Here is an 18,061-nt window from a genome sequence, read left to right on the forward strand (position 1 = left end):
TTCCTTGTTCTTCGATTACCCCCTTTTTGACCCATCAAGGACAGAGGGGGGAGGTGGATTCTAACGGGTTCGTTCGCACCGCAGCATCATGTATAAATTTCAGCGGCTGACTTTCGTCTGTCGTTGTCGCCATACTCGTCTGCGGCTGCGCCGTCTGGAACGGCATCATTCCAAATCGTTATGCTGTCGAGTCTTTCACCCTTGTTTAGATGCACCGCGTGGAACGCGTCGACTTCTTCGACATCCTCGTCGTCTTCCCCAATGACGGCTTGCTCATCTTCTTCCTCTTCTTCGATGATTTGATTCTTCCTCTTGGAACTGCTGTTTCTTCGACCACCCCCGGCCACAAAATCTTTGAGGCCCAAGTTGAGCTTTCCATCTGACCCTTCACGGTGTCTTCCGGCACCAGCGATAGCAGGGCTACCGAATGCAACAGGGAGGCTTGATGCGGAGAAGAAAGCAGAGTTGAGCATGGGGCCTTTGAATGGTGATTTCTTCCGCCGAGCGAACATGACGTTCGATCCGAATGTGTGGGCATGTGGAGTACCTGGTGGATGATTGAACATCTCGGTGCCCACTCCAGAGAGCGGACGAGGCTGAAGGCCGACTTCGGAGCCTCTCGGCGTCCGAACTATTCGAACATTTGAAGGGAAGGCGTTCGCGGTAGGTGTCACAGGGAGGACTTTGATGGAGGGGTGAGGGGAACGGCCGTTGAGACTGACCGTACGGCTCGTAGGACTCTGAACCGTGTCGAGGCTGTTAGAACTTTGCGAGGACGCTTTACTGTGAGAGGTGTGTCGTGGCATGCTTCGGATTGATGACACGGAGGAGGATGTTGATTTTCGGCTCCGTAGACCCGTGGAACTGCGCCGGTACGAAGAGCGGGGCGTCACAGGCGAGGGCGAGAGAGAGTTGCGATGAGGTCTGCCACGGGCCGTATCGATCCTAGGCGCGGGATTTTTGACAGAGGGAAGAGGTTTGGCGTTGGCAATGATGGGAATGAGTGCAGACCCGTTCGAGGATCTATCTGGATTTGCGGCGGCTGCAACGTTTTTGGTGCTCTTGTTGAGTTGGTTGGAGTCTCTGGAGAGAGTTGCTTTGGAGGTGTTGTTGGAATGTCCGTTCAAGATTCTGTCGATCCTAGGACTGACTGGTGATCTGGCTCGCTTCGTCGAGTCGACGATCCACTGCTTCAACGCTGTGAGCTGGCTCAGAAATTGTCGATTGCGAAACTTTCCACTTCGCCTCTTGTTCACTCCGTTCAAGGGGCCCAGCAGGTCGGGGTTCGTTGTCACGAGTTGGAGCGTGCTGCTCCGTCGATTGCGTTCCTTGGGTGGAATGGGAGGTCGAGAGCCGCTCCGAGAGCGTACAGAGTCTTTATCAATTGGTGGCGGCGGCGGAGTTTCAGCCCCGGGAGATCTGATGACATCCCCCTCAGGAAGTTGAGGCAAGTCACCCACCAGTATCTGTGGCGTGCTTCGTCGTTGTGTCCTGCCGCGGCTGGTGCTCCGACGGCCTTCAACCTGCTTTTCACCAGGAGAATGCTCCTCGTCGACTTCGACCAGCGTGGGCGCGATCCTTTCCAACCTGGCGCTAGCTCCACTCAATCGCCTGAGAATCTTCAACTCCGCTTCTCTGTCCTTCCGCTTCCGTTCCTTGCGGGCTTGCTTCCTCGTTTCTTTCTCAATGAGCAACGCCCACCATCCGGCCAGCGTATCACAGCGCTGCGAAAGTACATTCTCAATGACCTTGTCGATATCCACGCCCGCCGACTTCATTCGTTCGAGCGTGTCCTTTTCCAATTGAGTAGTAAAAGCTGCTGGCTGTGAGAGTTTTAGGATTGCTTGTTGGTGAGGGGCATGGTCCGACAGGAAGGGGTCCGCGAGAATATCTGACAAGCTGGGTCTGTACAGGGGCCGCTTCGAGAGAAGCTTGGAGATTAGAGTCTTTGCGGATTCCGGAAAGGTGTCGGGATAGACGGGATCATCTTTCAATATCTTGGCCTTTGTGGCGGCATCGTCGTCTTCATCAAAGGGCAGTTCCCCCTTCAAGAGCGCATAAAGAATGATCCCCAGGCTCCAAACGTCAACTTTCTCGCCCGCATATTTCTCGCCTTTCAGCATCTCTGGTGCACTGTAGCATACTGTGCCGCAGAATGTCTGAAGATAATTGGCCTTCCCCTCGTACTCTCTGGTGAAGCCAAAATCGCAAAGCTTAACGTTGTCATTCTTGTCCAGAAGGACATTCTCCAATTTCAAATCTCGGTGAACACATGATTTACTGTGGATATATGCAACGGCGCCGACCAGCTGAGTGAAGATCTTTTGAACAGTTTCGACGGGAAGTGGCCCATTCTTACACAAATAATTGTACAGCTCGTCACCTGGAGCGTTGGTTAGTCCGCAGACCCTTCCCGAGTGGTGCAGTTGTATCTCTTCATACCAGGACAATATTCCAAAACTAGCCACACAAGAGATTCGGTGATTATAACTTCGTATAGTCGAGCGATATGAGGGTGGATGAATTGTCGATGATGGTGGATTTCTCTGGCGAGGTTCGGGTCGTCTTTACTCGAGGCCTTGAGTACCACCTACTCGGACTTCTGGTCAGCGAACTGCTGCTGTGGTCTGAGAGGTGCCATGTGTCGTCCAGACCACGACTGACCTTTGAGCCATTTGTCAGGTTGTGCTTGGCAAGATAGACCTTGCCAAAGGAGCCTTTTCCAATGAGTTTTCCTAACGAATAGTTTCCCACAGTCTTGAGGTCTTTCGAGGTGAACTGTCTGGAGTGGAAGGGTCAGCGGAGACAACGGGAGAGGGAGGACCGCGGTAAGAATATCTTACTCGAGTAATTCCGAGTACGAGCTGGCAAGCTGTTGCACCGTCGTCAGTCAGCTCAGGTTCATGCACACACGAAACAAGGGCCCAGAATGCGCCAATGGTAGTCCTACTTTTGCTTTATGTTGCTGAAGCTCGGCTTTTGTCCTCTGAGCTTGCATTCCTCACGACGACCGAAACCCGCAGATTGGTGTACGACTTCCTGCGGTTTCTTGAGGTGAAGGATAACATGTGGGCAAGTCCGAGAGGGGGGTAAAGGGGTTTTTTCTCGCGCCCGTGGCCGGCCGTGTGGTGGTCCTTTTCTGCGCTTTTTCAGGAGACGACGATGAGCGGTCGAGGGGTAGCCGGGAGCGAATCGCGGTCTGGTTCAAACGTATAAGTGCGCGTCTGAGACTGCGAAGTTAAAATGTCGTGCGAGTCTGCGAGTCGGGCTTTGTTATTGACAACTCGGGGGGTAAAATCAGTGACGTTGGCCAGCGGGCGGGATGGTGATGCAAGTGGTGACAAGGCGGGAACGGTTTTAAGAGTCTCCTGGGATCTCGAGACCCAATTGCGCAGCGGCCCAAAAATATTAACGCGTGTCACGGCGTTCAGGGTCAGGGTCAGGGTCGTGTGGAGGTGGCTCGGGTGGGAAAAAGGCGGGAGGGAGGCGTGGGAGCTGCGCCGAGTTTTTGGGTGTGTGGAGGGCCGATTGGCGTCTCTATCCCTGAACAACCTCACGTTTTGGCAGAAGGAAAAAATCAACGCTTTCTTCGTGTCAGAACCCCCCTTCGGATATGGTCTACGTGTTCTACGTATGGAGTACCTACATGCTGATCTCTATGATATGTTTAGAAATCTCGAGGTACGTAAGAAAGGAATTGTCCCCACAGAGCCGCTGCTGATGCAATTGGGTTTCCTGGTGCCACCTGGGTGCCACCACCAGTGCGAATACCCGCCACCAGCCGCCGCGAAGGGTTCCTCAAATACTCGAGACCGATTACTCCACCTGGCACGTGTTACACAAAGAGCCCTGCTGATCATCAGACAGGGTGAGAGACAGGAGAGAAGGTGATGCCATACACTTTGGTGGGAAGAAAGTGATAATCTGGTATATGAAGATCTGGTAACGGCACTGTTTAGGATGCTCCATCCCTCCGTTAAATACCCTCCAGTGTGAAAAAGCATATGCCACAACTCCCAGCTCAGTAATCAAACATTTTAGGTCTCTATACATTATACACATACGTCTTGAGGTCTCAAGAACAATGAAAGATCGTTAACATCATCAAAATCCAGCGCTGTTCTTGAGTTCAAGACCTCGGGGCCTGGTAGTATCTGTTCTCTGTCGGTTGTGAAGAGGGTAATTCCGAGATCATGCTCGTTCGGTCAGAGAAACTGCGGTGGCCTGAGACGCCCGATGCAACCGACGGCGCACTGTCCTGCGAATAGTCCTGTCCGCTTAGCCTCTGGGAACTGAGGGTTTCCGCCGCCAAGCTACCCCGGTCGGACTGAGCTTGCATATTTGGTGAGCCCATGAGCGTCGCCTCAGACCCAGACAATTCGGACATCATGCTCGTTCGGCGGTCCAATGGCGGGGTGGCCATACCTGGGGGTGCGAGGTGACCTGTGTGATAAGTGGAACCAGGTAGCTCGGCCAGGAACTGTTTGGGAGGATCGGGTTGCTTCACCGGTGCATAGTAACTCATTCGTTGTTGCATTTGACCATTGGCCTGGTATGGAGGAAGACTGTAGGTACTCATTCGCTTCTCGTCAGGTCGGAAAGCGGGGTGAAGCGCCATTGTCTGCCAGCCCATGTCTTGCTGCGGCGACAGCATCTGCGGAGAGAGGGGTCTTTGAATATTAGATGCGTTGAGGAACTGCGAATTGGACATGTGGGAGCCGGTTTGAAAACGAGCGCTTTCAGGAGCAGGAGTCATAGGAGCAAAGGTCTGGACTCGTTCCTCCACTCGCTCGGCCTTTTTGAGAATCCGCTCCACCAACACCTTGTGCGATTTGTCGAGGTTTTTGCGGACAAACGACGTCAAGAGCATGCTACATCTCATGTCGCCGTCTTCGCGGAGATAGAGACCTGTTCGAGGGACCTCCACCCCAAGTTCTCGTGGCTCCGGCGGTTCACCGGGCAGAGAACCCCCTATAGTCCATTTTTCTCGGATTTCCAAGCCCATAGGAGCATATATGTGTGTCTGGAGGCCATTTGGAGTGTCATGAAAGCAAGCCTTGTAGCTGACTTTCCCCTTGACCATTCCACCGGGCAGGTAATGGATCTTGTCCGTCAGCTCTTGCCAGGCGCAGTCCAAAAACTCGTCGGCCGGGGCATCTCGGGGAGTTTTGATCGGATGATGTTCGATGACAAGCGGGTTTAGCTCTATCATTTCATCGTGGTTGTGAAGCATGGCAATCGCCACCTCGCGCGAGACCTGAGGAGGGAGAGGGGTAATGTTGGTGAAGAGGGTGCGTTTCGGCATGGCGGGCTGGCGGTCAGCTGGCCGGATGGGACTTTTGGTATGTGGACTTGTTTCTCGGTTGGTGTCGATCGAGATGCTTGATAGGTTCAAGACTTTTTCTCGCAGACTTAAAAAGAATGTAATTGTCGAGGATATACAATGAGCAGGACGGGCATTGGCACCTCCAAAGAATTTCGCACCTGGGCCAGGGAGAGAAAGGAGATGATCCGAATTTGAACGGCTCAGCTCAAGACAAGACGCAGATGTGCCTGGGAAGAGCCTAGATCCCGTTAACAGCAAACAACAGTATTGGTAAGGATTCACCTCTAAGAATAGCTAGTGCTTATGACCTTCTGGGTAATTGTGAGGTTGAATAGGCGTGATGGGCTCTGTGGCTGACTGCGACGCACACAGCAACGATCAGCGAGTGGTCAGAGGCAATCCCCAAAGGACCCCCTCAGATCCTTCGCTCCCCTTTCGCTCCAAGTCTCCTGGTCGCTTTGACATGCACTTTTTCGATTAGATCCACGATAGACAGAGGGCGGAGCATCGAGAAACACCCGCCACCGTTTCGAAAAACCCGGAGTTGCATCGAGCCGCAGCGAGGGGTTATGGGCAACTCGTACTCGGAATGTTCGTACCGATGAGAAGGGGCAATGCGCGCACACACATACCTCTACTCGGGACACACATCCACCAGAATGAGAGGGAGATGCCCATGCGTATGATGGCCGTGCTGTTGCTGTGGATGTGACCAGTGCCACGTGTAGCCATGTTGGCCAGTAGCCACCAGCCAGTATGGGAGGAGCCAAATTGTCCATCAAGAATAAAATACGACGGAATGAAGCTCAATTCGGCTGTGGATGGGGGCTTGCTGCGCCGCACCCGAAACTCCCTCACCTACGAGTCCCGCGCGCGCAGGTCGAAGTCGTATAATGATGCCACCTTTTGCTATTGTGCCACCTTCGCCAATCTTTGGACAGCGTCTTTACTGATACAAAAGGTGGGATCCAGTTCCTTCAACCCGGGCTCATTGTATATTGCCAATGTCGCAAGGCCGAGATAAGAGTGCAGGAGATCTAAAGGAGTATTAGGAGACGGACTTGTCTGCAAGGGGGTGGGACCTCGAGACGATATGAGCACTCACCCGGAAGTTCGCCAGGACCTTTCGCAAATCCTCCGATAACATGGGTGACCTTTCCCAGAAGATATCTCCTCAATGAGTCAATATCCACGAGATGATGCTGTTGCAGGATCTGCTGGATCATCAGTCAAGCATGTCAAGTGTACATACCATCTGGCTACACTGACCGCAAGAGCTCCCACATTCCAAAAGCAGTAACAAGTGTCTGCGATTTTCCCACAGCGGCCGCAGAAACCGGCAATCGCTTTCTCTGTGACTAAGCCAGAGTGTAGACCAGACATGTTGGAGGGCGAGCTTTGTTGGGCTTCGTTGTTGTTATTGGTATCAACTCGTTGTCCAGACTGGTTGTCTGTATCCTCGTCTTCCTCCTCCTCGTCCTCCTCTTCCTCTTCTACCCAAGTTGTCTGTCGATCCAGCATCCACCGAGTACAATCGGATATGTCGAAGTTGGCTCGTGCCGCCATCTCTTGCGCGGACACCGGGGGTTTCTGGAGGAGGGCGAGAAACGAGAGTGTCGCAATGCCACAGTAATTCAGCCCAGCTAACAGCCAAATCAGCAGGATAACCGATGATCAGGCCGGGGAGGGGTTTATACAATGAGCTTCGAGAAGAGGAGCTTGACCAATACCACCTTCATGAGACTAGAATAGGAGAATAGATATCAGCCCTGCGTTTTGTCGCTGGGTATCCCACTCAATCCTCACCTGGCAACTGGCGATGTACCTCTGCAAGTTTGCTTCGTTGAAACTCGACGGTTTCGTATGCTCGCCGTGTCCTTGTAAGATCTTCACGACCCCCACGGCGCACATGCAGAGTCTTGGATCGTCTTCACCCTCGACCTGGTCGTTTTCCCCAAGGAACTCACCAAAGCTACCATTTGGCCTTTGCAGAGCCGCCACCCACGCAAGGCATTCTTTCCTCTTCACGCGGGAAAGGTCATCTCCCAAGACCAGCAGGGCAGCCAGTGCAAAGTAGGTGTTTGGCAGATTGGCCGGATCCCAATGCCAGTTGTGGTAACTCCTCTGGCCGCCTAGCAGTGTCCCCGTGAAACCTCGAAAGCCTCCCGTGTGAGGGACTTGACAGGTGTAGATCCACTCGATCCAGCCATGCTTCTCGGACGGGGTGATGGCAGTGTCGAGTACTCCCAGCAGGTCGAGCGCGGCCACGATGAAGAAGCCGAAACTCATTCGGTGGGCTTCGCCTGACGTGTAAGGTTCGGGCAGGAGTTGTGCACACCGTTTCCAGTACTTGACATGACGCTCCTTGTCGAGGACGTAAGGCTCCTCAGGGGCCATGGTGTAAGAATCACACAGTCGTGAACGGCTCAAGAGGGAAAATGCAGATAAAAGGCAGCAATCGGCAATGTGCCGTCGAAGCAAAACTTATCAATTCAGGTTCGCTGCGCAGATATAACGTGCTATGTTGAAAATCCCACACACACAAAGGACTCGGCGAAATCAGGTTGAAAGCGTGCTACAACTCAATCGAACATATTGTAGATACGCCCCGAAACCTCAAACAGGTCGAATAGAATATGGGGGTATGAAGCAAAAAACTACCGAGTACCTCGTACAGTGTTAGAGCAAGTCACCCAATACGAGGTCAACAAGGCGTGCAAGCCTTGCAAAGCTAGCTTTATCAGGCGGGAACTCGCAGCGGGTCTTCACATAGATCGTTCAAATCGCTCTTTTACAGGAGACCATAAACTAATAAAACATGTCATCGTTTGCTTTCAAGTGAAGTCATAATCTAACGACGCCTATCTGCTGTCATGCTTCCTTTCAGTTCTCGTGAATGATAGGTCTTGGGCTTCGCAGGTCTCGTGTTGTACTGTCCCGGAAAGAAATGAAAGAATCGAAGATATCCATCCAAGAAAAATCAAATCACATAAAGTCATCGTCTCCAAGGCCGTCATCATAACTAGTCGTGTCGGCAATGCCTCTACCCATGTCGCGGGTTGCTGCAAGAGACGACTTGGTTTTGGCCGCCTTTGACTTCTTGCCGCCCTTCTCTTGTGCCTTTTCCTCCTTCATCTTCTCGTTACTCAGAGCTGTCAGTGCACTGGCCGCCTTCTTGATCTCTGCACTGGGTAACTCGGCAGCTATTTGCTTCACAAAGGTTGGCAGCCAGAGTGCATAGTGTGGTTTCGAAGAAGCGGCCGTAAGGAGAGGTACCAGGGTTGCTGAGAGGGCGTCGAATTGTGTCTTTGTGGCAGGCTTGAAGAGGGGTAGTTGTGAGAGGTCGATTGTCTGGCCTGGATTTGCCTTGTCTTCTATTATCACGGCCTTGTTGGGTTTGGCACGCGATTTGGGCTCCAGCGCCGCTTCGGCAAACAGGTCTTGCGCATGTTTCAGGTCAGAGTCTTGCTCTGACTGCCGTAGTCTGGCACGCCTGGTTGCTTCGTCTTCATCTGAGCTTTCCTCGCCCTCCTCTTCGGCACGTTTTCGTCGGTTTGCCTCCCTGTGTTCTTCTATCCGCTGAGCCTTGCTCTTCTTGTTGACCGCAGCTTCTGCATCGGCCTTGGCTTTGGCTGCGGCCGCTTTGGCAGCTTTCTCTCGCTCAACTTCAGAGTCTTCTTCCTCTTCCCAGTTGTCGGCAACCTAACGCTCATCAGTCCCTCTGTCGGTCCACCAGCAAAACAGCCTGACGTACGTCATCGGAATCTTCCTCGTCTGCAAACTTGCGTCGGGCAACAGGGACATCTACAGATTCTTCCTCGGAGGACTCTTCGGACTCATCATCTGGCGAGATGGCATTGTTAGCACATTATCCTGGGTGATTCGGCGCAGGAGAGGACAATTTCCCCGCGGGTTCGAGATTGCGACTCACCCCACTTTGAAGGAGGCATGATGTGGTTACCCGGACTCTGCCCGTCTGTGTGATAAACTTGATGCGTTTTAAGGAGTTCACCGCGACGCGCGCAATCGCTCGAACCTACACAGTGCGCAAGAGAGCACGGTGAACGGAGTAGACTCTGGGGATTTGACTCTCTCGGATTGTGGCAACAAGGAGGTGATCTCACAAAAATCGAGTTAAAGGACTACAAACTTGCCAAGACTTCACAATAGTGCGACACACAATTGTTAGTGCCTTCACGTGGGAGTTTAAGAGAGTCTTAGGGTATCACGTGGGTGTTTAGCGAGAACCGCCCCGTTCCGAGTGCTGGTTGCCCCTGGCATCTCACATCTGCACTACTCGGTACTCTGGCTTGCACAATGTAAAATAAAAGCAATCTCATGACGAACGCATCTAATCATACCTATGTTCTCTGAGGAGACGATCAGAATTACAAAAATCGTGATGTGTTCTTGTAAAGTGCATAAAACGCGCACACCCCTAACGAAGCTACCTGAAGGGCGGCTCTGCGGCCAAGTTTTTTTCATCTACCGCTTGCACACAGCTTGGTGTCCCATTTTGTCGCAGTCCCACTACTTACAAAGTGACAGACTTGCGGAAGTTGGTGCCGGCATAGATGGCATTGGATCCTAGCTCTTCCTCGATGCGCAGGATCTGGTTGAGCTTCGCAAGACGTTCAGATCGTGCTGGGGCACCGGTCTTGATCTCACCAGCTCGGATACCAACCACGATGTCGGCAATGGTGACGTCTTCAGTCTCCCCAGAACGATGAGAAACCATCACTCCCCACCCAGCTGCATACGAGTCTTTGGCGGCCTGAATGGATTCCGTCAGGGTGCCGATTTGGTTGACCTTCAGCAAAAGAGCATTGCAAGCTTTTGATTCAATGGCTCGCTTGATTCGCTTGGGGTTCGTCACGGTCAAGTCGTCACTGGCCCCTGTCAGTCATTGTGGCTCATTCCACGATAAAATGCGAGCACTTACCCGACAATCTGGAAGTTGGATGTCTTAAAAAAGTAGCTCCACGCCTCCCAGTCGTCCTCAGCGAAGGGATCTTCGATTGAAACAATTGGATATTTGCTTGCTAGGGACTTGTACAAGTCGGCGAGTTGCTCGTAAGTGATCCATTTGCTGGGATCGCTGTCAGGGTTCTTGAAGTCGAGATCGTACTTCTTCTCCTTCTCTTTGTAGAACTCGCTAGAGGCGACATCCATGGCAATGTTCATCTTGCCGGTGTACCCGGCTTCTTCGATTGCAGCAGAGATCAGGTCCAAGGCTTCTTCAGCGGTCTGGATATCTGGAGCGACACCACCCTCGTCACCAACATTGCCAGCGGATTGACCGTACTTCTTCTTTGCCAGAGACTTGAGTTTCTGGTAGACTTCGGCACCCCATCGAAGACCTTCATTGAAGGATGGTGCTTGGCTGTGTTGATTGTTAGCTCAGCTCGAAGTGATAAGAGATGTGAAAGGTCATACTCGGGGACGATCATGAATTCTTGGAATGCAAGACGGCCACCAGCATGGGAACCTCCATTGAGCACGTTCATGAACGGCACGGGTAGAACATATGGCTTCTTTGTGCCTGCTAGATCGGAAACATGTGCGTAGAGAGGAACTCCTTTCTGAGCAGCACCAGCTTTGGCGACCGCAAGGCTGACGCCCAAAATGGCATTGGCACCAAGGTTGGTCTTGTTTTCTGTTCCGTCAAGTTCAATCAGGAACTTGTCGATCGAAGATTGATCCGTGCAATCAATGTTCTTCTCAATCAACTTCGGTCCGATAATGGTATTCACATTGTTGACGGCTTTCAGAACACCTTTCCCTCCCCAGTGTGTCTTGTCACCATCTCGGAGCTCGCAGGCTTCGTGTTGGCCGGTGGAGGCACCAGAAGGGACGATAGCGCGGTGTAGACCAGTCTCGGTCACGACATCGACCTCGACCGTCGGGTTACCCCGGGAGTCGTAGACGGAGCGGGCGTGCACCTTCACGATAGGCATGGCTGTCGGTGGGTCAGTGAATGGAAGATATCGGAACAAGGGCAGACGATGAGTTGAGGGCTGAAGGGGTCATGTACGGGGGGAAAGTGAAGGGGAAGGGGAAGAGGAAGGGCAGCTGCAAAGAGCGCAGAGGAGCTTCGTCAAGACGGTTGAGCAAAGCTCTTGAGAGGCACTTACTTGGTGTTTGCAGTGGTGTGACAGAAGGGTTGAGTCAGTGAACAAATGCTTAGTGATAAATCCCAAGGAGGAAGTAGGAGGACGACTGGGTTTCTCTATCGATGAGGGAATAGAGAGGAAAAGAAATATGCAGTGACGAAAGCTATCAAGAGCAAGTGAAACTTTTTGTTGCTTTTTGGGGTGGGGGTGTTGGCAAGAGCGACTGAAGGTATTGATCGCGACAAAACTTCCAACTCAGCAGTTTCCCTCAGCAGCGACGCAAGGCGGGGAACATGATTGAGCCCCTCCAGAAGTCCAGTGCTGCGGATTGGGAAACTAACGCATCGGAGGGCCACTGACAGCGGATAGGTCAAGGACACCAGGGGTCCTTCCGCGCCCAACCCGCCCAATCCACTGCCCAGAAGGCTCTCGTTGGGCCGCTACAATCATTGGCAACAGAGGACGAGGTTAGTGGTAGATCGGGCTAGGAGAGGTCATGTGACCATGCTCGTTATACCTTCCCAGATTCACTTTGCTCTCCTTGGGCCTTTGCCGCGTAGTGCTATTGGTACCTGCAGCGCGCAAGCTTCCCATTTCCTTGGTCTATTAGACAATCACCGATTTCAAATCTACAGTACCTGCAACATCTCGCACCCTTGTGTTTGGAGCACGGGGTACTACACTCTTCCGTTCTTACCGTCGATCTCATACATAATTCCTCCCCACAGATTCCCAACACAGACCGGCGTACACTTGTCTCTCGAACACCCACGATGGACGGAGGCGGTGATCCAGAACGGCAGCAGGCCCTCGAACAGTATAAAAACAAACTTCTAGAGTCTCGAGAATGGGAAGCCAAGTTAAAAGCGCTCAGAATGGATATCAAGGGACTCCAGAGGGAGTTTGAAACAACAGAGGAGAACATCAAAGCACTACAAAGTGTCGGACAAATCATTGGCGAAGTCCTGAAGCAGCTTGATGAGGAGCGATGTACGTTTGCCGAAACGACAGTGTCATTGGAAGATGCTAACATACTTTAGTCATTGTCAAGGCATCCTCAGGTCCCAGATATGTAGTCGGCTGCCGGTCCAAAGTCGATAAGTCGAAATTGAAACAAGGCACGCGAGTGGCACTCGACATGACCACCCTGACTATCATGAGAATGCTCCCAAGAGAAGTCGATCCCTTGGTCTACAACATGTCTTTGGAAGATCCTGGACAGGTCTCCTTCGCTGGTATTGGTGGTTTGAACGAACAAATCCGAGAACTGCGGGAGGTGATCGAGCTGCCGCTCAAGAATCCCGAGTTGTTCCTCCGAGTAGGTATCAAGCCTCCCAAAGGTGTTCTACTCTATGGGCCTCCCGGCACGGGAAAGACGCTGTTGGCGAGAGCAGTCGCAAGTAGTCTGGACACAAACTTCTTGAAAGGTGAGCCCCAAGTCGTCAGAGGGATTCAAAATGCATGCTGACTCTACGGTAGTTGTGTCATCCGCTATTGTCGACAAGTATATCGGCGAGTCGGCAAGGTTGATCCGCGAGATGTTTGGTTACGCGAAAGAACACGAGCCTTGTATCATCTTCATGGACGAAATCGATGCCATCGGTGGGAGACGCTTCAGCGAAGGAACATCTGCCGACCGAGAAATTCAGAGGACATTGATGGAGCTTTTGAACCAGCTTGATGGTTTCGATTACCTGGGAAAGACCAAGATTATCATGGCTACCAACAGACCGGACACCCTGGATCCCGCTTTGTTGCGAGCAGGGAGATTGGATCGGAAGATTGAGATCCCACTACCCAACGAGGTTGGGCGTTTAGAGATCTTGAAGATTCACGCTGCTGGCGTGGTGACGGAAGGAAACATCGACTTTGAAAGCGTGGTCAAGATGAGTGACGGTCTCAACGGCGCCGATTTGCGAAACGTCGTCACGGAAGCCGGGTTGTTTGCAATCAAGGATTACAGAGACGCTGTCAACCAGGACGACTTCAACAAAGCGGTGAGAAAAGTGGCCGAGTCGAAGAAACTCGAGGGCAAGTTGGAGTATCAGAAACTGTAAAATACGACCCGTCGGTTGGATCTACTGTATTGTTATGGCGCATAGCGAGACGACCCTTGGGGTTGAGAATCAAGAGTGGCAGTTGGCAGTGATAGATGGCTGCGATGTCCAGAGGCGATTCCACGCTATGCCTTCATGAATCCCATGGCGACCCGCCACCATCTCTGGAGTCCTCTCGCCTCCATACACGTGGCCATTTCTTTGACCGTGGTGACTTCTTCCAGGCTTCCCAGTCTTTCGTCGTCCTGTTGAGGGTCATCGGGTTGAAGCTCGGATGAGATAGCATGAACTGGCGCAGCCAGGTGGTAGTCTTTGTATCTCAGGTCACGGACCGTGTCAACCCATTTCTGGACGTTGGATCGATCGTAGCCTCGGACATACATGACACCAGGGATTCCCCCTGATCGAAGTAGAGCGTAGCATTGAAATTGTTTGGCGGCTGCTTTGAGCCTGGCGACCTTCTTCCTGGATGTGATATGGTGGGTTCGGATCAGGGCATGGTATGCGACACCTGGCATGCCTCAGCCACGTGCGACGAGGGGAGAAGGACAAGTAGTACAATAAATCTCCCGACACGAGATGGTTTGTGATTCTAGAAGCCAGGCCGAGCAAAGCTTGGATGGCACAAGGGTCACTGGTAAAGAACGGGAGTACTGGGCGCTGCCGGTAGAATGTCGGCTTATATCCGTCTTTGCACAGCCGTGGCACCTACAATCGACGTCTCACATCTTCATCTCCTCGACATCAGCGTTCAAAATCGCAAGTTGACCCTCGAGACATGGCCCCAGCCAGAGATCACAAGCAAAGCCTCCGTTTCGTTCCCTCTCTCCCGACCTCTGCAATGAGCAAAGACTCAACCTTGTAACCACCTGAAAGAGGCGGACTTCTGCGCACTCTGTCCGCACCTCAGGCACCCTTGGGCTTCCCGTCGAGCCGTGTCCTTTTGGCGCCGAGGCTTTCCCCCGCATTAAGGATCTTGCACTTGTGAAGCTCGATTGATCAAACTAAGACAGCGGCATTCGGCACAGACCACAATGAGCCTGTTTGGCGACGGGGGAGCAGATGAGAACAAACGCATTCCACGCCGAGCCGCAGCGTGAACATGTCCTGTTGCCAGCATCACCTCCTACATATTCAACATTCGCTCACCTGTCCTGAACGTCGACGAGGGGAAAATAATGGTCAACTTTCTCCATTGACAGCGATGATTAGTTGCCGGCAATATGATGCCATAATTGCCGTCGGTGTCTCAAGCAGCAGAAGCGGATGCTAGCCTCGGTACATGCAATGCACTTCTCGATGCCAATGGACGATGGATGCCCATGGGGCTGTCGAGAGCCACGCCATTTGCGGATTTGACCATCCATGGAACTTTTCTACACACTAGCACCACCTCTTACAAATGCTCTATGCCTGCTGCCGGCTAAGCGGTTCCTCTGCCTTTACCCCAGTTGTTCTGCAATTTCGTCTTCTACTTCCCTTCTGCTTCTCTTGTGCGCCCTGAGAAGCCTGAGCATCGTGGTGTGGTATTAAAAGCCTGTCGTTATGGACCGCTGTTTCCAGTGAATCCCATTCTACTTCTATACAAACTCGTGGCGGTTCGACAGAGCTAAAGTTCGGACCAAGTCCCCATCTCTTGTCGTCATGTCAAATTCCCAACATGATACTTCAAAGACAATTAACGAGGCCATACCAATCGATGCTCCTAGCAGCAAAGAAGTTGCGATTGAAGCGACAGCCGTTGCTTCTTTGCCACCAGTAACCCTCCAAGATGGCGGACTTCGGGCATGGCTGCAAGTCATTGGATGTTTCCTTGTCTTCTTCAATGTCTGGTAAAGGGAATTGTTCCTTGTTGGGAGACAGATTGCTGAAATATGACCGTGAACTTAGGGGCTTCACCTTTGCATTCGGTCTCTTCCAAAACTATTACGAGACGTCCTTTTTGAAAACCAGCTCTGCGTCCGACATCTCTTGGATCGGGACGGTTGCATCCTACCTCTTGATCGTCATTGGCATCATCTCTGGACCCTTGTTTGACCTCGGTCATTACCGCAGTATGCTTTTTGGAGGTGCCGCAATGTCGTGCTTGGGGATATTTATGTTGAGCTTGTCAAGCCAGTACTATCAGATCATATTGACCCAAGGCATCTGCACTGGTCTGGGCTGTGGTGTTCTCTTCATCCCCGGCATGGCACTCGTTAGCCGCTCATTCAAAACCCGGAGGGCAATTGCACTTGGTGTTGTGAGTTGTGGCGCTCCATTTGGTATGTGGAAGATTTGATTGAATTCAACTGCAACTCTTACTGACTGGCGAAACAGGGGGCATCATTTACACCATCGTTTTTCAGCAGCTAATCGACTCCTTGGGTTTCGCTTGGACCGTCAGAGTCATAGGCTTTATCATGCTCGCGTCTTATCTTCTCGCCTTCCCGCTCTTGCTTTGGGGCGCCACAAATTTCGGTGATATCAGTTCTGGCACCACGCGGAAACTCTTTGATAGAGCAGCTTTCAAGGATATCGGGTTTTGGTTTTACACCTGGGCAAACTTCTTTGTTAGTTATCGCTTGCCCATCAAAGCTGTCTCCGCCCATCAAGGCTGACTTTCACAGTTGTTTACCGGCTACCTCGTTCCCTTTTTCTATATACCCAGCTATGCACAGTTTGTTCTGGGCACATCACGAGCCCTCGCTCTGTATTCGGTTGTGATTGCGCAAGGATCTTCAGTGGTGGGACGAATGATAGCATCGACTGCTGCGCTGCACATCGGCGTGATGATTCCTTGGTTGATATGCGGCTTCGTCTCCGCCATTCTTTGCCTTGCCTGGATAGGCATTCACAGCATAGGGGCGTTCTGCGCCTTCACCGCTCTCTACGGTAAGTTGGCCCAAGCCTTTATTGCCATTACAGTTGTGGTAATGACTGGCATTCAGGCTTCTTCAGTGGCGCGCTCATTCCACTTCCACCTAGTATATTCCCTGTTGTCTGCCCTGATCCAAAGGTTTTGGGAGCCCGACTCGGTATGGCTCAAGCAATCGGCGCCACCGCCTCCCTCATCGGCAGCCCGATCGCCGGAGCGCTGGTTGGTGATGATGGACGCCATTATGTGGGACTACAGCTCTTCAGCGGGCTTGTGATGATGGTCGGAACTTTGTTTCAGCTATGCCTTTGGTTCACCTTGGTTAAGAAGAGAGACTGCAAGCTTCTAATTTGATCCCACACGCCAGAAACGGACGGATGAGGGTTCAATATATTGTCAGTCGCCACGCGAGTCCAACGGTTGCTATCCGCCTCAACATTCCTCGCGAAGCTTTATACCAGGGTCTCCAGTCGCACGGCTTATCTTAAGATCGCGCGAACTTATTCGGACGCACGACAAAGGGCATAGAGAGATCAACACTCGTGACCTCCAGCTGACATCCCAAAATAGCACCTCCGTCTTTCGCCCCCTGCACTCCACATGATCTTCCCCGGAGATCAGGACCCCCAAAACGCTTCACAAAAGGCATGTATTCCCACACAGCAAAGTAAGACAGGGATCCTCCCACTCTTCAATCACCAAAGAACAGTCAACCACGATGCCTCTTGGGCTGGACGACGATGAACTTGAAGCCTTCATCGGCATATACAAATTAAGACCAAGTTCAGAGACCAAGGACACCCATCCCCCACAGCGGCAAAGACCCGGCAAAGATTCTTGCCTCTCATTGGCGACAAGGCCGTCGACTCGACATGATCTGTCGCGTGGTCGAGGAAGGGAGCAAGAAGAGAAAGAGTTACAGCAGCTCAGCCCAGTCAAAGAGGAAAGTTCCGACAGTCTCTTTAGTTCGCCTGTAACGGCCTCGCCCCGACCGAAAGCAACTATCCACAGTCCGAGGGAGGGCAAAGGCGACACCAAGCGCTACAGTTTTCTACACTGTTATGACGAAGGGCAACAGGAGCCTCGAAAACTGACCCACAGCGCTTCTCTCCCTCCTATCTCATCTCTCCAATACCAGCCAACACCTACAAGAAGTACTTTCCGGGGGCAGTTCAGTTGGGCGGGCGAATTCGAGAAGGAGCTGCGAGATATCGAAGTCCAACTCACCCGCAAGACCAAGGCGAGATCGGCTGCTAAGTCTTCACGAACTCATCGCAGTCTCAAACTCAGAAAGGGACCTTGAGTTCCTGGAAAGTGAAGAAGGACGTGCATTCGCAGGGGACAACTTCGTCAGCTACCAATACGGATGATGGCGTCGATGCTGCAGAACAACCTGCCCTCAGTGCCGCTGTTCCACCTAGACATGCAAGTACAGAAAAACGATCGTCGACTCGCTTCGATTGGTTTGTTAAGCATCTGCAGGGTCGCGGTAGTGACACTATCGGCACAGTTAGTGGCAGCGGTGGTGCTAGTCCACATGATCAAGGACCTCCAGTTCGGGAGGGCGCCTCGAGGGTGTGAATATTTCGAAAATCTTGCCGGAGTCCCTCAAGTGCTAAGGGCAGTGGCGAGTGCGGATTCAGCTTTTGACAGTGTGGTTGGACTTTGGAGTGGTTGACGTTGGTTCTGTTGAGAAACGAGAGAGGAA

The 18,061-nt window shown here is 52.3% G+C and overlaps 9 protein-coding genes across 9 annotated transcripts; 3 read left to right on the forward strand and 6 right to left on the reverse strand.

Moving 5' to 3' along the window:
* Positions 1-86: 86 nt before the first annotated feature.
* AYO20_10795 (hypothetical protein) lies at positions 87-2,641 on the reverse strand (the record flags this gene model as incomplete). Its single annotated transcript, XM_022649051.1, has 3 exons — positions 87-2,383; positions 2,443-2,546; positions 2,595-2,641. The coding sequence occupies 3 exons, from the start codon at positions 2,639-2,641 to the stop codon at positions 87-89; spliced, it is 2,448 nt and encodes an 815-aa protein (XP_022494958.1).
* Positions 2,642-4,129: 1,488 nt separating this feature from the next.
* Positions 4,130-5,305, reverse strand: AYO20_10796 (hypothetical protein; the record flags this gene model as incomplete). Its single annotated transcript, XM_022649052.1, has 1 exon — positions 4,130-5,305. The coding sequence occupies one exon, from the start codon at positions 5,303-5,305 to the stop codon at positions 4,130-4,132; it is 1,176 nt and encodes a 391-aa protein (XP_022494959.1).
* A 930-nt stretch (positions 5,306-6,235) lies between these two features.
* AYO20_10797 (hypothetical protein) lies at positions 6,236-7,723 on the reverse strand (the record flags this gene model as incomplete). Its single annotated transcript, XM_022649053.1, has 5 exons — positions 6,236-6,363; positions 6,432-6,543; positions 6,596-6,969; positions 7,024-7,069; positions 7,133-7,723. The coding sequence occupies 5 exons, from the start codon at positions 7,721-7,723 to the stop codon at positions 6,236-6,238; spliced, it is 1,251 nt and encodes a 416-aa protein (XP_022494960.1).
* Positions 7,724-8,311: 588 nt separating this feature from the next.
* Positions 8,312-9,276, reverse strand: AYO20_10798 (hypothetical protein; the record flags this gene model as incomplete). The annotated part of the gene is made up of 3 exons (XM_022649054.1): positions 8,312-9,028; positions 9,081-9,169; positions 9,258-9,276. The coding sequence occupies 3 exons, from the start codon at positions 9,274-9,276 to the stop codon at positions 8,312-8,314; spliced, it is 825 nt and encodes a 274-aa protein (XP_022494961.1).
* A 584-nt stretch (positions 9,277-9,860) lies between these two features.
* Positions 9,861-11,283, reverse strand: AYO20_10799 (enolase; the record flags this gene model as incomplete). The annotated part of the gene is made up of 3 exons (XM_022649055.1): positions 9,861-10,215; positions 10,269-10,709; positions 10,763-11,283. 3 exons carry the CDS (start codon positions 11,281-11,283, stop codon positions 9,861-9,863), a joined length of 1,317 nt encoding a protein of 438 aa, XP_022494962.1.
* A 929-nt stretch (positions 11,284-12,212) lies between these two features.
* On the forward strand, positions 12,213-13,496 carry AYO20_10800 (26S protease regulatory subunit 10B; the record flags this gene model as incomplete). Its single annotated transcript, XM_022649056.1, has 3 exons — positions 12,213-12,429; positions 12,480-12,866; positions 12,919-13,496. The coding sequence occupies 3 exons, from the start codon at positions 12,213-12,215 to the stop codon at positions 13,494-13,496; spliced, it is 1,182 nt and encodes a 393-aa protein (XP_022494963.1).
* A 125-nt stretch (positions 13,497-13,621) lies between these two features.
* Positions 13,622-14,014, reverse strand: AYO20_10801 (hypothetical protein; the record flags this gene model as incomplete). The annotated part of the gene is made up of 1 exon (XM_022649057.1): positions 13,622-14,014. The coding sequence occupies one exon, from the start codon at positions 14,012-14,014 to the stop codon at positions 13,622-13,624; it is 393 nt and encodes a 130-aa protein (XP_022494964.1).
* A 1,126-nt stretch (positions 14,015-15,140) lies between these two features.
* AYO20_10802 (hypothetical protein) lies at positions 15,141-16,630 on the forward strand (the record flags this gene model as incomplete). The annotated part of the gene is made up of 4 exons (XM_022649058.1): positions 15,141-15,328; positions 15,387-15,760; positions 15,816-16,048; positions 16,106-16,630. The coding sequence occupies 4 exons, from the start codon at positions 15,141-15,143 to the stop codon at positions 16,628-16,630; spliced, it is 1,320 nt and encodes a 439-aa protein (XP_022494965.1).
* Positions 16,631-17,071: 441 nt separating this feature from the next.
* AYO20_10803 (hypothetical protein) lies at positions 17,072-17,656 on the forward strand (the record flags this gene model as incomplete). Its single annotated transcript, XM_022649059.1, has 1 exon — positions 17,072-17,656. The coding sequence occupies one exon, from the start codon at positions 17,072-17,074 to the stop codon at positions 17,654-17,656; it is 585 nt and encodes a 194-aa protein (XP_022494966.1).
* Between the last annotated feature and the right edge of the window lie 405 nt (positions 17,657-18,061).

The sequence above is a fragment of the Fonsecaea nubica genome (assembly GCF_001646965.1).
Source record: "Fonsecaea nubica strain CBS 269.64 chromosome Unknown Scaff122, whole genome shotgun sequence".
Lineage (NCBI taxonomy): Eukaryota > Fungi > Ascomycota > Eurotiomycetes > Chaetothyriales > Herpotrichiellaceae > Fonsecaea > Fonsecaea nubica.